Source organism: Salmo trutta, chromosome 14 (assembly GCF_901001165.1).
Source record: "Salmo trutta chromosome 14, fSalTru1.1, whole genome shotgun sequence".
Taxonomy (NCBI): domain Eukaryota; kingdom Metazoa; phylum Chordata; class Actinopteri; order Salmoniformes; family Salmonidae; genus Salmo; species Salmo trutta.
In genome coordinates, this window is record NC_042970.1 from 58,131,924 (window position 1) to 58,150,877 (window position 18,954).

At 42.1% G+C, this 18,954-nt stretch overlaps 2 protein-coding genes across 5 annotated transcripts in view; both read left to right on the forward strand.

Moving 5' to 3' along the window:
• The window catches only part of LOC115208444 (equilibrative nucleoside transporter 1-like), a 58,732-nt gene extending 41,167 nt beyond the window's left edge, over positions 1 to 17,565 (forward strand). For all 4 annotated transcript variants that reach the window (XM_029776503.1, XM_029776505.1, XM_029776504.1 and 1 more), the window contains exons 9-13: positions 2,822 to 2,901; positions 11,258 to 11,366; positions 11,578 to 11,663; positions 14,642 to 14,841; positions 17,387 to 17,565. In XM_029776503.1, the coding sequence (XP_029632363.1) occupies positions 2,822 to 2,901; positions 11,258 to 11,366; positions 11,578 to 11,663; positions 14,642 to 14,841; positions 17,387 to 17,498 (587 nt within the window). In that variant the 3' untranslated portion in view covers positions 17,499 to 17,565. The remainder of the gene's footprint in view (positions 1 to 2,821; positions 2,902 to 11,257; positions 11,367 to 11,577; positions 11,664 to 14,641; positions 14,842 to 17,386) is intronic.
• The window catches only part of LOC115208445 (equilibrative nucleoside transporter 1), a 50,753-nt gene continuing 49,364 nt past the window's right edge, over positions 17,566 to 18,954 (forward strand). Inside the window, exon 1 of the mRNA XM_029776508.1 lies at positions 17,566 to 17,708. The gene's annotated coding sequence lies outside the window, so the exon portion shown is untranslated. The remainder of the gene's footprint in view (positions 17,709 to 18,954) is intronic.

The following is an 18,954-nucleotide window of genomic DNA, read 5'->3' on the forward strand; positions in this document are numbered from 1 at the left end:
TATGATGTCACTAAAGACAGGAGTTTTCAATATTCAAACTGTGATAATTATTGCATAATTTATCCCATAATGACTTCTCTCCCACCTCCCTCCGGCCCTATAAAAGGGACCCCGGCCCATCTAAAAATAATTCAGAGTCTTATCAATCACAATGCCCAGAAGACACAGCATCCACCAGCCGCCCTGTCCGCAGGCGTTGCCACCCTACCTGACCTAGCCCCAAGTGAATTAGGTTATGTGATATCTGTACACAAAAATATGTAAGCAAATGAATCTCTATTAAACAAAATACATCTGCAATTCTGGAGCCTTATTTTGACAGAAATTATAGCCTATTTATCAAACCAAAATTCATGCAAAACACTGATTTAGACAATAGCTAAATGATCCTATGACCAAGGATCATTTAGCTATTTTATTTAGAATTGTAGGACCCCTGTAGATAAAAAAAATAAAAAAAATAAAAAAATAATACAATTATTTTCTTAAACATTGAATTTGGCCAGCCCCGAGCCCTTAAAACCATTGGGGATTTAACAGAAAAGCTTGACACAAGTGGAGCTCGAATCCATTCTTAACATGCACTGTTCATTTAGAGTCAACCACTTTAGCAATGTGTACCACCTGGTAGCAATGGTGATAATGGTACATGACCACTATTTAAATGGATTAAATACATGTTTTTCCTCATCATTCTACACACAATAGCCAATAAAGTGAAAACAGGATTTTATAAATTTTTGCAAATGTATTAAAACTATGAAACAGAAATACCTTATTTACATAAGTATTCAGACCCTTAGCTATGAGACTCGAAATTGAGCTCAGGTGCATCCTGTTTCCATTGATCATCCTTGAGATGTTTCTACAACGTGATTGGAGTGCACCTGTAGTACATTCAATTGATTGGGCATGATTTGGAAAGGCACACACCTGTCTATATAAGGTCCCATTGTTGACAGTGCATGTCAGAGCAAAAACCAAGCCATGAGCTCAAAGGAATAGTCTGTAGAGCTCCGAGACAGGATTGTGTCGAGGCACAGATCTGAAGAAGGGTGCCAAAACAATTCTTGCACTCGTTGAAGATCCCCAAGAACACAGTGGCCTCCATCATTCTTAAGTGGAAGAAATTTGGAACCACTAAGACTCTTCCTAGAGCTGGCTGCCCGGCCAAACTGAGCAAACAGGGGAGAAGGGCCTTGGTCAGGGAGGTCAGGGAGGTGACCAAGAATGCAATGGTTAGTCTGACAGAGCTCCAGAGTTCCTCTGTGGAGAACCTTCCAGATAGACAGCCATCTCTGTAGCACTCCACCAATCAGGCCTTTATGGTAGAGTGGCCAGAAGGAAGCCACTCCTCAGTAAAAGGCACATGCTTGGAGTTTGCCAAAAGGCACCTAAAGACTCAGACCAGACCATGAGAAACAAGATTCTCTGGTCTGATGAACCCAAGATTGAACTCTTTGGCCAGAATGCCAAGCGTCACATCTGGAGGAAACCTGGCACCATCCCTACGGTGAAACATGGTGGTGGCAGCATCATGCTTTGGGGATGTTTTTCATCGGCAGGGACTGGGAGACTAGTCAGGACCAAGGGAAAGATGAAAACCTGCTCCAGATCGCTCAGGACCTCAGACTGGGGCAAAGGTTCACCTTCCAATAAGACAACGACCCTAAGCACACAGCCAAGACAATGCAGGAGTGGCTTAGGGACAAGTCTCTGAATGTCCTTGAATGAGCCCGGAGTTGAACATTTCTGGACATACCTGAAAATAGCTGTGCAGCAACACTCCCCATCCAACCTGACAGAGCTTGAGAGCATCTGCAGAGAAGAATGTGAGAAACTCCCCCAAAACAGGTGTGCCAAGCTTGTGGCGTCATACCCAAGAAGACTCATGCCTGTAATCGCTGCCAAAGGTGCTTCAACAAAGTACTGAGAAAAGGGTCTGAATACTTATGTAAATGTAAAATTTCAGTTTCTTATGTTTTATAAATTAGCAACATTTTCTAAAAACAGTTTTTGCTTAGTCATTGTGGAGTATTGTGTGTAGATTGATGAGAGAAAAAAACAATTCAATCAATTTTAGAATAAGGCTGTAATGTAACAAAATGTGGAAAAAGTCAAGGGGTCTGAATACTTTCTGAATAAACTATGTAAAAACATGCCTCTTGAATTGTTCTAATGTTAGAAGCTAGTAGCCTAGTCAAGGATGCATCATGCAATATTTCCACACTACAATTGTGAAAGACCAAGTGGAACAAAAGTAACATTGAATTTGGAGGTTAAAATATCCCTCTGGTGGCCAAGACCTATTTTCAGAAATGATATTGTTTGGTGGACATAAAGTCTAAGATCTTTGATAGGCTGATGCGGAATTTGTTAGAGGACATAATCACTGGACAGCTGGTCAGGTTAGGGCTAAATGTGCCAGGCTATCTTATGGGAACAGCTATCAATACATGTAGCATTGTATCACATGCAACTGGCTGATGCACATTTTGAGACAAAGCAAAAAAATGTAATAAGAAACAGTTTCTAGTTTGCAAGTACGGCCCCAATCATGCTTTACTCCTGTTTGTTTTATTGTAAACAAACACTCTATAGCCTCAAAACATGGTTAAAACTGTAATGTTAATATCATGGATGGTCAGTCCTTGCATCCATAGCTCTGTCTATGAATTTGAAAGTGGATTTGAAAGTCTATGAATTTCTCCAGCCCCATCCCTCAGCTGTTTACTGAAACAGTGGAGGGGGTCTCTGCTTTGTTATTGTTTGAACTGCAGATTGCCCCTTTAATGGATTGCCTTGTTCCTTAACCCCTCAGAAAATGCAGCAGAGACTAGACCAGTTTTCAATAAAGGAGAAGAGGAGCAAAACGTGTCCATGTTGACCATCTTCAAGAAGGTAAATTAAGGGCTGGATTCAATCTATATTGCTGAATTTCAACTTTATTGAATGATTGAAATGTAAAGGCAATGTTCCTCATTAAATAGTACCCGCAAAACACCAGTCTCATCGTCAACAGTGAAGAGGCAACTCCGGGATGCTGGCCTTCTAGGCAGAGTTGCAAAGAAAAGCCATATCTCAGACTAGCCAATAAAAATAAAACATTAAGATCGGCAAAAAAACACAGACACTGGACAGAGAAACTCTGCATAGAAGGCCAGCATCCCGGAGTCGCCTATTCACTGTTGACATTGAGACTGGTGTTTTGCGGGTACTATTTAATGAAGCTGCCAGTTGAGGACTTGTGAGGCGTCTGTTTCTCAAACTAGACACTCTAATGTACTTGTCCTCGTGCTCAGTTGTGCACCGGGGCCTCCCATTCCTCTATCTATTCTGGTTAGAGCCAGTTTGCGCTGTTGTGAAGGGAGTAGCACACAGCGTTGTACGAGATTTTCAGTTTCTTGGCAATTTCTCGCATGGAATAGCCTTAATTTCTCAGAACAAGAATAGACTGACGAGTTTCAGAAGAAAGTTCTTTGTTTCTGGCCATTTTGACCCTGTAATCAAACCCACAAATGCTGATGCTCCAGATACTCAACTTGTCTAAAGAAGGACAGCTTTATTGCTTCTTTAATCAGCAATGTTTCATTGGAACACAGGAGTGATGGTTATTCCATAAAAAATCTGCGGTTTCCAGCTACAATAGTCATTTACAACATTAACAATGTCTACAATGAATGTCTGATAAATTTTATGTTATTTTAATTGACAAAAAAATGTGTTTTTCTTTAAAAAACAAGGCCATTACTTAGTGACCCCAAACTTTTGAACGGTAGTGTATTTTAAAAACGTTAGTTTCACCATAACAAATCAAGAGTTCAATTCACATAACAGGGTTGACCATAAAATGAGGGACAGTTTTTTTACCTTAAAATGAATCACATGAAATAAATAATAATCTTCAGAAATGACTTTGTCGAAGCAACAAAATAACTAGGGCTTTACAATCATGGTAAAAACTTGGAGAGGTCTTGGTGGTCAGTGGGTTAAAATCTTCCTTGAAGTAATAGAGGGTACACAGAGGGATATTTCAAAAAGCTGAATTTTGGCCCTTTAGCAAGTCTTTATTCACATAAAGAATCTGATTCATTGAATTGTCCATGTGGTCTACAGAGCATTCGGAAAGTATTCAGAGTCCTGGACTTTTTCCACATTTTGTTATGTTACAGCCTTATCCTAAAATTGATTAAATTGCCCCCCCCCATCAATCTACACACAATACCCCATAATGACATAACAAAAACAAGTTTTTAGAACTTTTCGCAAACGTAGAAAAAATGTAATATCACATTTACATAAGTATTCAGACCCTTTACTAGGTACTTTGTTGAAGCACCTTTGGCAGCGATTACAGACTTGTGTCTTCTTGGGTATAACGCTACAAGCTTGGCACGCCTGTATTTGGGGAGTTTCTACCATTCTTCTCTGCAGATCCTCTCAAGCTCTGCCAGGTTGGATTGGGAGTGTCGATGCACAGCTATTTTCAGGTCTCTCCAGAGATGTTCGATCGGGTTCAAGTCTGGGCTCTGGCTGGGCCACTCAAGGACATTCAGAGACTTGTCCCAAGCCACTCCTGCATTGTCTTGGCTGTGTGCGTAGGGTCACTGTCCTGTTGGAAAGTGAACCGTCGCCCCAGTCTGAGGTCCTGAGCGCTCTGGAGCAGGGTTTCATTAAACCACTCCTCAGTAAAAGGCACATGACAGCCCACTTGGAGTTTGCCAAAAGGCGCCTAAAGGACTCTCCGACCATGAGAAACAAGATTCTCTGGTCTGATGAAACCGATCCTGACTAGTCTCCCAGTCCCTGCCACTGATAAACATCCCCACAGCGTGATGCTACAACCACCATGCTTCACCATAGGGTTGGTGCCAGGTTTCCTCCAGAAGTGACGCTTAGCATTCTTGGCTTCATCAGACCAGAAAGATCTTGTTTCTCATGGTCTGAGAGTCTTTAGGGGCCTTTTGGCAAACTCCAAGCGGGCTGTCATGTGCCTTTTACTGAAGAGTGGTTTCCATCTGGCCACTCTACCATAAAGGCCTGATTGGTGGAGTGCTGCATAGATGGTTGTCCTTCTAGCATGTTCTCCCATCTCCACAGAGGAACTCTGGAGCTCTTTCAGAGTGACCATCGGGTTCTTGGTTGTTGACCAAGGCCCTTCTCGCCCGATTGCTCAGTTTGGCCGGGCGGCCAGCTCTAGGAAGAGTCTTGGTGGTTCCAAACTTCTTCCATTTAAGAAAGATGGAGGCTACTGTGTTCTTGGGGACCTTCAATGCTGCAGACTTTTTTTGGCACCCTTCCCCAGATCTGTGCCTTGACACAATTCTGTCTCGGGGCTCTACAGACAATTCCTTTGACCTCATGGCTTGGTTTTTGCTCTGGCATGCACTGTCAACAATGGGACCTTATATAGACAGGTGTGTGCCTTTCCAAATCATGTCCAATTAATCGATTTTACCACAGGTGGACCCCAATCAAGTTGTAGAAACAACTCAAGGATGATCAATGGAAACAGGATGCATCTGATCTCAATTTCGAGTCTCATAGCGATAGGTCTGAAAACTTAGGTAAATAAGGTATTTCTGTTTTTTATATTTAATACATTTACAAACATTCTAAAAACCTGTTTTCGCTTCATCATTATGGTGTATTGTGTGAAGTTTGCTGAGGATTTTTTATTTTATTTAATCCATTTCAGAATAAGGCTGTAACGTGACAAAATGTTAACGGGTCTGAATACTTTCCGAAGGCACTGTATATATTAAAGGGAACTTAATTGAATATAACAAGCTTTTAAATTTCAATATTAGTGCGCAGTTTCGACTTAAAAAATCAAAGGGGACTCATTTCGTGGAACGGCCCAATTATTTTTTAAATTACCGTTTATTTAGCTCTTTATCATGTCGAATGACCAGTCACTTTCATAGAAAATGAGTTTTGGAGTTTTTTAAAATGTATTTCATGAATTTCAATTCACCTTATGAATTGTAAAATCACGAAAACCAAGACACTCTTTATATAACTCCTTTAAATGGATTAACTTGCGCTTTTACAAGACTACAAAAGTAGATCCCTAAACCAAAGAGCACCTTCAATCACACTGTTGATGTTCTACAGGAACTAGATTCTGCTGCGGGCTGATTTTTTATCTTGAGCAGATAGTCGGGGGGCCGGAACATACTTACAAATAATTTGTAGACTGCAACTTGACCGCAAGAAGCACAAACAGACATAATGTTTGACTAAAGCATAATACTTTCAAACCTTGCTCACATTTGTACACGATCATGTCATGTTTCTCTATTATGCGTGGGAATACTTGGGAACAGATTTCTTTAACAAAAATGACTTGGAGCTGATTTCCTAGTGGTTTTTTTGCAGTCTTTTATCTCCAAAAATGAAAATTCCACACAAAATTATTCTAATTTAATTATATATTTTTTTCCTCAGAAAACTTGGGGGGCCAAATAAAACCATCGGAGAGAAAGGGAACCTTGCTCTACAGCTTATCCACATACAGCTCTCTATCTTTCTCCTGGGTTGAATTAACTGAGGGATGCAAACACAACAGTGCTTGACAAGGGTACAGTTGAAGTCGGAAGTGTACATACACTTAGATTGGAGTCATTAAAACTCGTTTTTCAACCACTCCACAAATGTCTTGTTAACAGACTATAGTTTTGGCAAGTCGGTTAGGACATCTACAGTGAGGGAAAAAAGTATTTGATCCCCTGCTGATTTTGTACGTTTGCCCACTTACAAAGAAATGATCAGTCTATAATTGTAATGGTAGGTATATTTGAACAGTGAGAGACAGAATAACAACACAAAAATCCAGAAAAAAGCATGTCAAAAATGTTATAAAATTATTAGCATTTTAATGAGGGAAATAAGTATTTGACCCCTCTGCAAAACATGACTTGGTACTTGGTGGCAAAACCCTTATTGGCAATCACAGAGGTCAGACGTTTCTTGTAGTTTGCCACCAAGTTTGCACACATCTCAGGAGTGATTTTGTCCCACTCCTCTTTGCAGATCTTCTCCAAGTCATTAAGGTTTCGAGGCTGACGTTTGGCAACTCGAACCGTCAGCTCCCTCCACAGATTTTCTATGGGATTAAGGTCTGGAGACTGGCTAGGCCACTCCAGGACCTTAATGTGCTTCTTCTTGAGCCACTCCTTTGTTCCCTTGGCCATGTGTTTTGGGTCATTGTCATGCTGGAATACCCATCCACGACCCATTTTCAATGCCCTGGCTGAGGGAAGGAGGTTCTCACCCAAGATTTGACGGTACATGGCCCAGTCCATCGTCCCTTTGATGCGGTGAAGTTGTCCTGTCCCCTTAGCAGAAAAGCACCCCCAAAGCATAATGTTTCCACCTCCATGTTTGACTGTGGAGATGGTGTTCTTGGGGTCATAGGCAGCATTCCTTCTCCTCCAAACACGGCGAGTTGAGTTGATGCCAAAGAGCTCCATTTTGCTCTCATCTGACCACAAAACTTTCACCAGTTGTCCTCTGAATCATTAAGATGTTCATTGGCAAACTTCAGATGGGCATGTATATGTATTCTTGAGCAGGGGGACCTTGCGGGCGCTGCAGGATTTCAGTCCTTCACGGCGTGGTGTGTTACCAATTGTTTTCTTGGTGACTATGGTCCCAGCTGCCTTGAGATCATTGACAAGATCCACCCGTGTAGTTTTGGGCTGATTCCTCACTGTTCTCATGATCATTGCAACCCCACAAGGTGAGATCTTGCATGGAGCCCCAGGCCGAGGGATATTGACAGTTCTTTTGTGTTTCTTCCATTTGCGAATAATCGCACCAAATGTTGTCACCTTCTCAGCAAGCTGTTTGGCGATGGTCTTGTAGCCCATTCCAGCCTTGTGTAGGTCTACAATCTTGTCCCTGACATCCTTGGAGAGCTCTTTGTTCTTGGCCATGGAGGCGAGTTTGGAATCTGATTGATTGATTGCTTCTGTGGACAGGTGTCTTTTTACAGGTAACAAGCTGCAGTTAGGAGCACTCCCTTTAACAGTGTGCTCCTAATCTCAGCTCGTTACCTGTATAAAAGTCACCTGGGAGCCAGAAATCTTTCTGATTGAGAGGGGGTCAAATACTTACTTCCCTCATTAAAATGCAAATCAATTTATAACATTTTTGACATGCATTTTTCTGGATATTTTTGTTGTTTTTCTGTCTCTCACTGTTCAGATAAACCTACCATTAAAATGATAGACTGATCCTTTCTTTATCAGTGGGCAAACGTACAAAATCAGCAGGGGACCAAATACTTTTTCCCCCCCACTGTACTTTGTGCATGACACAAGTCATTTTTCCAACAATTGTTTACAGACAGATTATTTCACTAATAATTCACTGTATTAAATGATGTCATGGCTTTAGAAGCTTCTGATAGGCTAAATGACATAATTTGAGTTAATTGGAGGTGTACCTGTGGATATATTTCAAGGCCTACCTTCAAACTCAGTGCCTCTTTGCTTGACATCATGGGAAAATCAAAAGAAATCAGCCAAGACCTCTGAAAAAACATTGTAGACCTCCACAAGTCTGGTTCATCCAAACGCCTGACGGTACCACATTCATCTGTACAAACAATAGTACGCAAGTATAAACACCATGGGACCACACAGCTGTCATACCGCTCAGAAAGGAGATGCGTTCTGTCTCCTGGAGATGAACGTACTTTGGTGTGAAAAGTGCAAATCAATCCCAGAACAACAGCAAAGGACCTTGTGAAGATGCTGGAGGAAACAGGTACAAAAGTATCTATATCCACAGTAAAATAAGTCCGACATCGACATAACATGAAAGGCCGCTCAGCATGGAAGAAGCCACTGCTCCAAAACCGCCATAAAAAAAACAGACTACGGTTTGCAACTGCACATGGGGACAAAGATCGTACATTTTGTAGAAATGTCCTCTGGTCTGATGAAACAAAAATAGAACTGTTTGGCCATAATGACCATCATTATGTTTGGAGGAGAAATGGGGAGTCTTGCAAGCCAAAGAACACCATCCCAACCGTGAAGCACGGGGGTGGCAGCATCATGTTGTGGGGGTGCTTTGCTGCAGGAGGAACTGGTGCACTTCACAAGATAGATGGCATCATGAGGTAGGAAAATCATGTGGATATATTTAAGCAACATCTCAAGACATCAGTCAGGAAGTTAAAGCTTGGTCACAAATGGATCTTCCAAATGGACAATGACCCCAAGCATACTTCCAAAGCTGTGGCAAAATGGCTTAACTTCTATGGGCTAGGTGGGACGCTAGCGTCCGACCTGCGGGACACAGCCAGTGAAATATCAGGGCGGAAAATTCAAAAAATGTTATAATTCAACTTTCTCAAACATACAACTATTTTACACAATTTTAAAGATAAACTTCTCGTTAATCTAACCACATTGTCCGATTTCAAAAAGGCTTTACAGTGAAAGCAAAACATTAGATTATGTTAGGAGAGTACATAGACAAAAATAATCACACAGCCATTTTCCAAGCAAGGACATGTGTCAATAAAACTCAAAACGCAGCTAAATGAAGCACTAACCTTTGACGATCTTCATCAGTTGACACTCCTAGGACATTATGTTACACAAAACATGTATGTTTTGTTCGATAAAGTTCATATTTATATCCAAAAACAGCATTTTACATTGGGGCGTGATGTTCAGAAAATGTATTCCCACCAAAAAGTCCGGTGAATGTGCACATCAATTTACAAAAATACTCATCATAAACGTTGACAAAATATATAACAATTATTTTAAGAATTATAGATAGACTATCCCTGGATGCAACCGTTGTGTCAGATTTTAAAATAGCTTTACGGAGAAAGCACATTTTTTATTATTCTGAGTACATAGCTCAGCCATCACGGCGAGCTATTCAGACACCCGCCAAGTTCGGCGCAACCTAAACTCATAATTAGTATTAGAAATATTCTCTTACCTTTGCTGATCTTCGTCAGAATGCACTCCCAGGACTGCTTCTTCCACAAGAAATGTTGTTTTTGTTCGAAATAATCCATATTTATGTACAAATACCTCAGTTTTGTTCGTGCGTACAGATCACTTATCCAAAGGTATAATGCGCGAGTGCGGAACGAGAGAAGAAAAGTCCAAATGTTCCATTACCGTACTTAGAAGCATGTCAAACGCTGTTTAAAATCAATCTTCATGGTATTTTTAACGTAAAATTGTGATAATATTCCAACCAGACAATAGCATATTCATTCAAGAAGAAAAAGAAGGAGGGGCGCTCGCGGGACCAAGCATATCCAATCCCTTTGTTGCCAGGCAGTCCACTCAGAAACTGAGCTCCTATTATCTGCCCAGTGACAGGAAAATGCTCAAACCACTTCCTGAAGGCTTTAGACAGCCAATGGAAGCCTTAGGAAGTGCAACGTCCCCCACAGACACTGTAGTTTCGATAGAGAATCAAAAGAAGAACTACAATTCTCAGACTTTCCACTTCCTGCTTGGAATTTTCTCAGGTCTTTGCCTGTCATATGAGTTCTGTTATACTCACAGACACCATTCAAACAGTTTTAGAAACTTCAGAGTGTTTTTTATCCAAATCTACTAATAATATGCATATTCTAGTTTCTGGGCCAGAGTAGTAACCTGTTTAAATTGTGTATGTTTTTCATCCGGCCGTGAAAATACTGCCCCCTAGTCCAGACAGGTTAAGGACAACAAAGTCAAGGTATTGGAGTGGCCATCACAAAGTCCTGACCTCAATCCTATAGAAAATGTGTGGGCAGAACTGAAAAAGTGTGTGCGAGCAAGAAGGCCTACAAACCTGACTCAGTTACACCAGCTCTGTCAGGAGGAATGGGTCAAAATTCACCCAACTTATTGTGGGAAGCTTGTGGAAGGCTACCCGAAATGCTTGACCCAAGTTAAATAATTTTAAATGCAATGCTACCAAAAACTTCTGACCCACTGGGAATGTGATGAAAGAAATAAAAGCTGAAATAAATCATTCTCTCTACTATTATGCTGACATTTCACATTCTTAAAATAAAGTGGTGAATGATCCTAACTGACCTAAGACAGGGAATTTTTACTAGGATTAAATGTCAGGAATTGTGAAAAACTGAGTTTAAATGCATTTGGCTAAGGTGTATGTTAACTTCCGACCTCAACTGTTTATCAACAGGGGAAAAGGTGTCTGTGGTTGCCTCAGCTGGTCTAATGTGCTTTCTTCTAAACCTCTCACCCATTTACTCTAGATCTGGGTCCTGGCTCTCTCTGTGTGTTTTGCCTTCACCATCACCATCGGCACCTTCCCGGCAGTCACTGTGGATGTCAAGTCTACCATCGCTGATGGAGGCACCTGGGGTGTGTGGGTGGGTGGGTGGGTGGGTGGGTGTGGTACATATGCGTGAATGAATATCTATGATAAGAGCATGGTTTATGAGTCCATATTAGAGTATACGACTTGTCATTTTGCAAGCATTTACAAAATGATCATATTATTCAGTCATTCACAACCAATGAAACACACATTAACAGATGTGGCGTCTTATTGTACATTGCTCTCTCCTCTCAGAGCTGTACTTCATCCCGGTGTGTTGTTTCCTGCTCTTCAACCTCAGCGACTGGGTTGGGAGAAGCCTTACTGCTGTGTGTATGTGGGTAAGTCACCAAAACAAAACACTTGTAAATAGAGTGAAAGAAATTGGTCGATTTTAACGGAAAGGCCTGAAACTAACTGATTCATATTCAAGTTTTTCATATTGTGAACTAAGGATTCCAGTTTACAGGTCTGAATTACATTTAGCTCTCCACACACGATTACGTGATAATGTCCTAGAAGACTTGGTTTGGAGGATAGCCTATATGTGACCCAACAACTTTATGTGAGATTAAGTAAAATATTGCGTTTGAGCTTTTTTGTTGTTTTTTTGTACAGAATCAGAGCTTCAAAATGGTATGTCATATACACTATAGATGGAGGAAACAAGGGAAAGTTATGCTGCTTTGAAAGTTGATAAACCTGTAAAACCAGGAGACAAATAGGAGAAAATGCCCTTGAAAGATTTTCACACCTGCTATAGAGCTCACCTCTGTTTGCACCCATTCAGCATCGTTCACACCCTCTTAAGCCTTAGCCACGCTCATCTCTTTATATCAGCATTGCATTTTCCTCCAGAAAGTTGTCTCTCTACTTAAACTTTTGCCCACTGAGCTTTGTCGATGGCACCAGCTAAATTCAGGGCAGTAATGTTTTTGAGAGCAGTACCAACACTTTTGCGTTCCAAAAATCGGTGGTAGCAAAGATGATCGATATAATGGGGAAGCACCCATTCTGTTATAGACAGAAGCGTGTGACATAACGAACCAATGAGGACTCATCTTTCGACATGTCCAACCCCTCAATTGTTTTTCAAACCGTCCTACAGTGTAGTAGGAACTAGCGTCAAACGCCTGGATCCTGTAACCAGACACGGGTGTTAGGCCCGAGATGAAGTCGAGGAATAAATCCTCCAAACCACGGCTTCAAAGGCATTATCACTTTTATACAACGGTTACCAACATATTAAAATAATTATTCACATATAATATTTTCATTAAAAACGTTATTTATTCATACTACTTCCATGAAGATATAGTCCAGAGGTTGCTACCCAAGCCCACTGGTAGTTTGTTCAATTTGCATTGTTGCCAGCTATGCCGACTGGTCATTCATTTGAATGACATCATTGCCAGCCAATCCGACTGGTCGTTAGTTCGATTGGCAGGTTGCTACGCCAAACAAAAATGTTTCTATGGAGGCTCTTCCCCTTTGTTAGCTAGTGAACTACACAGCTAACACAATCACTTCAAACTGAAACGGGAAAGACCGCAAACTAGCTGCATTTCGTTTTGTTTGACCTGTTTTTTTATTGAAATGAAAAGGAATCTCCACACACTGAAGATCAATGCACAATTTTCAATATATTCAGGCTGAGTTTTCAGTCGTCAAACCTTTATCAGAGCATATAAAAATACACTGACTGAGGCCACATATAGACAATATAAACTCTCGATAAACACACTTTTTCTGAGATAATTGATTACTGATGTGCATCCTGGCATTTGTGTTGTACACAGGTGTTGCTCATTATATCTGATTGCATTAATGCACGTTGCCTATATGTGGCCAGTCATTGTGTGTTTTTGTATGCTCCGATGAAAGTCCAACGACCCGAAGCTCAGCCTAAATACATTTAAAATTGTGCATTGATCTTGAGTGTGCTGAGATTCCTTTTCAATTCAGTTCTACTCTTCATCACGTGCACTTCAGCAACGGTCGGGTTGCGACAGATTGTAAAAAAATTCTACCAGTTTTTCTATTTATTTTAATATATCCATAAAAATAATGCTGATTCATGACTTCGACTGGCTGAGAAAAGTTACATGTCCTGTCCCAACACATTCATTCTCTATGGGACGGTGTGTATCGCATGTCAAATGAATGTTGCAAATGTCACAGTGGATGGATAAAAATTAAATAAAATGTTATTTGTCACATGCTTCATAAACAACAGGTGTAGACTAACAGTGAAATGCTTACTTACGGGTCCTTTTCCAATACTACAGAGTTAAAGATATACTTTTTTTTATATAAATATGTACACAAGGAATAAATAGACAGTGAATAACAATAATGAGTAAAAATAACATGGCTATATAAAGGGTATGTGTGTATGTGTGTGTTGGGGTGTCAGTATAAGTATTTGTGAGTGTTTTGGGTAGAGTCCAGTGTCTGTGCATAGAGTCAGTGCAACAGAGTTAGTGTATAAATGGGTCAATGCAGGTAGTCCGGGTAGCCATTTGATTAGCTATTTAGCAGTCTTATGGCTTTGGGGTAGAAGCTGTTCAAGGTCTTGTTGGTTTCAGACTTGGTGCACTGTTGCCACTTGCAGTAGCGGAGAAAACAGTCTATTGTATGGGTGGCTGGAGTCTTTGACAATTTTTTGGGCCTTCCTTTGACACCTCCTGGTATAGAGGTCCTGGATGGCAGTGAGCTTGGCCCCAGAGATGTACTGGGCCGTACTCACCACTCTCTGTAGCGCCTTGCAGTCGAATGCCTTGCAGTTGCCGTACCAAGGGGTGATGCAGCCAGTCAACGGTGCAGATGTAGAACTTTTTGAAGATCTGAGGATGAGAAACATTTTAATACCAGGTGCAGACATATTTCTGAAAATGTGAGGGCAATCAGAATTGTGACAAGATCAGGACAGGACCCATGGTCATTAGTATAAAAGGGGCTAGAGTAATGTACTATTGATCAGTTGCTTCCTGCCCCCCACCCAAAAAAAAGAAATTCCTTGAAGATGTATATACAAATAGACTTGATCTTGCAAACAAAAGGTTACCCATAAGCCTTCACTGATGTGGTAAATTTATCATCTGAGAAAGAAATACAGGTCAACACTGAACTACCCTGAATTTCAGATTTATAAATAAATAGCTATAAATAAGTACCTTCTCTTGTGGTGACCGGCTTAAAACAAACACAGCAGTAATGTTTTATTGAACATGCACTTGAGTGCATTTCATTGAATGTGAGTGTGGTGTGTCTGGCTAAGGTACAGTAGTGTTGACATCCCTCTGCTATCTACTTTCAGCCTGGGGAGGACAGCAAACTGGTGCCCATTCTTCTGGTGGCCCGTGTGATCTTCGTGCCGCTCTTCATGCTGTGCAATGTTCAGCCCCGATACAACCTGCCTATCTTCTTTGAACACGATGCCTGGTTCATCGTCTTCATGATAGTCTTTGCCTTTTCCAATGGATACCTGGCCAGCCTTTGCATGTGCTTTGGGCCCAAGTAAGACCTCTTGCCTTCGCCTGGGCACAAACCCAAATAGATAAACTTTCAAGGTACAGGGCAACATTTTACTCTCGCAATGACTCACGCTGTGAACAAACTAACCATTTGCTAACTAAAATTTGGAATAGACGGGATTAGTAAAAATACAACTTTTCTTTAACAGGGAAATCCCATTGAGACCTAGGCCTCTTTTGCAAGTACACAAATTATACAAAATATACAAATACAACGTAATAAAAACATATAATATTTACAATCAATTTAAGAAAAGCAATCACATTCCTCAACAAGGAGCAGGTAGCCTAGCGGTTAGAGCAGTAACCGAAAGGTCGCTGGTTTGAATACACGAGCCGACAAGGTCAAAAATATGTCGATATTCCTTTGAGCGAGGCACTCAACCCTTATTTGCTCCAGGGGTGCTGTATTACTAAACAACACATTTCACTGCACCTATCTGGTGTATGTGACAATAAAACATATTATCTTAATAAATTGAACTGCCCTAGACGTAACGGAGCACCAAGGTGCAGAGGTCTGCAGATCATTCCATACACAGGGTGCAAAATAACTGAATGCTGATTTCCCTAATTCTGTAGAGCTCAACGGGACCTCTAGAGTTAGCCATCCCTGTGATCAGGTCTGGTGACTCGTTTAATTTAACAGTGAAGTATGGTACTTTGGACGTTTGTGCAAGAAGGCTGTATTAACAAAAAGAGAGCAGTGTATCGATCTACGAGACGGCCAGCTTACTTTCTGCTATAGGATGCAATGATGTGTACTGAACCTGTCGCCTGTAATAAAGTGTGGTGTGGTAAACTGCATCTAATGGTTTCAGTGTAGTGGCACCTGCAGTCATATAAATGGTGTCACTGTAGTCTAGCAATTGCAGGAAAGTTGACTGAATGATCTGCTTTCTGCTGTTCAGGGAGAGGCATGATCTATTTCTAAAGAAGAAGCCCATTTTTATTCTCAACTTTATTCTCAACTCATCCATATGCTTTTTAAAAGATTAATTTTTGTCAATCCAGATGCCCAGATATTTATAAGCAGGGACACGATCAATGTGGGCACCATAAACCAATTACCTGTCACCTGATCCAGGCCAATTTCAGACAACCTTTTTGAATGTGTAAAGATTGGTCGACAGTATTGAACGCTTTAGACAAGTCAATAAATAGAGCAGCACACTGTTTCTTCCTATCCAAACAATTTACTACATAATTTAAAACCAGTGATGCTGCCGAGAAGGTGCTATGCCCTGGTCTGAAGCCCGACTGATGCACATTTAGAATAGATTGTGAAGTTAAGAAAGATCTCGGCTGAGCATTAATCAAGGATTCAAACATTTTAGCTAGGCAAAGAAAGTTTAGAAATAGGGTGATAATTATTAAAGTCACAATGTCTGTTAGAAGGACGAGGCACGACACACATGGTAAACGCAAATCAATTCTGTCCTACCAAGCAAAAAGGCATTAACTGCTCATAGCGTGGAACTGAGAAAAATGGCTTTAATTTAGTTTTTGGAGCTCCTGTCTATTTAAAATGTTATGGTTAGTTTACTCACGTTGCAAGGGTCATTATAAGAGAAAAATGTCTCCCAAGTTGACAGAAGTGAGGTTTGTGGTGGATGAATCAGAATTAGTTGGGTAACATAGATAATTAACATGTTTTATTAGTATAATATGTTTATGTGAGATACTTGTTATTAGAAAGTGTCATTTGGACTCTTGGTGTCTTTCAGTTGCACGTTTCCCTTAGCTGGGGCTCAGTCACTTGGGGCCCAGAGAGGGGAGAGGTCAGACTTGTTTTTTTACATGCCCTGTTGCTATGCAGAATATCAGCAAGAGAGGAGGACAGAATGAAACATTGTCTTCATATGTGAATGTGTCTTTACCTATTCTTAAACCATGTGAAGGGATGGCGTGATTAATGGGGAACCAATTATTTGTCTCCACAATGTCTGTGCGCAAGTCACTCCCCTAAGTGAGCTTGTCCAGGAGTGGGAACAAGAGGTGTCTTACTGAGGATGGGCCTCTATGAGATAGCACTGACAGAGGAGATTTATGATGTATTTTGATAAGAACGCCTAAAAAGCATTCCAGAGGACATGAGCTAATGGTTTTGTTCTATATCGTACCAGGGAGGGACGGTTCTAGGGAGACCAGACACCGGACTATATAATGAACACTGTTGAGATAGCAGTTGCTGTCTGCTGTGTTTTATAGATATCTTTTCATACAAAACTTAACCTCTGTGAACTGTTCCTAAGATTTGTGGTTCGTCAATGTACGTTGAAGGGGTGGATTCATGGGTATAAAAAGCTCTTTGTATTGTTGTATAGAGACCTTCCTGGTTCATTCGAGAGAGTACATTATTGAAGGTCAAAGTACTTTTGCAAAAGTATCTTAATTACTAAATATGTAGTTTAACTCAGACTGGTGTGTTTGTAACTCTCCTCATTTGGTAATGCAGAAATTAGCCACCACAGGTTGCACCTAAAATCTTACCACACCTGATCGGCTGTCATTCTCTCTCTCCACAGAAAAGTTGCTGTTCATGAAGCGGAGACAGCTGGAGCCATTATGGCCTTCTTCCTGTCCCTGGGTTTGGCTCTGGGAGCGTCCCTCTCATTCCTCTTCAGAGGCCTGGTCTAAAATGGCGCCCTGTAGAGAACATGACCCAAAACCCAAAATTGACCTATAAAACTTGCATTGTAACAAATTGTCTGAAATGTATTTATTTCTTTTTTAAACAAGCAATACCGATTCACCTCAAATCTGGTCTTCCAAAGAACGGAAGGTGGCAAGCAGCTTAAGGCCAGGATTCAATCCGATAGCACTTTGTTGGCTATGCACTATTTAAAGGTAATTTTCAGATTGTACCGACATATACAGCGTTTACCGTGAATGCGGTCTCCGCGAACGCAGGAACATTACCTTTAACAGCCGGTTGTGTGAGAATTCTTTTGTTTGAAAGCTACCAAACTAACCAAAACTGAATTAAGTAGAGCATTCGTGAAATTAGGCATCTACAGGTTCCTACTATCCATGGGAGATCACATGCAATTCAGTGCTTCCCTTTTGATTCTGTAGTATTCCAATTTGAATCCTTATGAAGCCAGTCCGGAGTCTCCAGACAGCCGCTGGAGACTCCGGACTGCCAATCATCTCAGGAGGCTCCAGACTGGGGGACGTCTCAGAAGGCTCCGGACTGGGGGCCGTCGCTGGAGGCTCCGGACTGGGGGCCGTCTCAGGAGGTTCCGGACTGGGGGCCGTCGCTGGAGGCTCCGGACTGGGGGCCGTCTCAGGAGGTTCCGGACTGTGGGCCGTCTCAGGAGGTTCCGGACTGTGGGCCGTCTCAGGAGGTTCTGGACTGTGGGCCGTCTCAGGAAGCTCTGGACTGGGAACTGTCGCCAGAAGCTCTGGACTGGGCACTGTCGCCGGAAGGTCTGGACTGGGAAATCTCGCCGGAAGCTCTGGACTGGGAACTGTCGCCGGAAGCTCTGGACTGGGAAGGCGCACTGGAGGCCTGATGCGTGGGGCTGGCACAGGTGGCGCCAGACTGGTAACACGCACCTCAGGGCGAGTGCGGAGAGCAGGAACAGGACACACCGGACTGGACAGGCGCACTGGAGGCCTGATGTATGGGGCTGGCACAGGTGGCGCCAGACTGGTAACACTCACCTCAGGGCAAGTGTGAGGAGCAGGCACAGGGCGTTCCAGGCTGGATAGACTCACTGGAGGCCGGGTGCGTGGGGCAGGTACAGGATATACTGGGCCATGGAGGCGCACCGGAGGTCTCGAGCGTAGAGCTGCCACAACCCGTCCTGGCTGGATGCTTACTTTCGCCCAGCAAATGCGGGGCGCTAGCACAGGACGCACTGGGCTGTGAATGCGCACTGGCGACACAGTGCTTGGAGCCGGCGTAGGATATCCTGGACTGAGGAGCCGTACTGGAGACCAGGAGCACTGAGCTGGCACCACCCTTCCTGGCTGAATGCTCACTCTAGCCCGGCAAATGCGGGGCGCTGGCAACGAGCACACCGGGCTGTGAATGCGCACTAAAGATACAGTGCGCTTCACCGCATAACACGGTGCCCGACTGGTCACA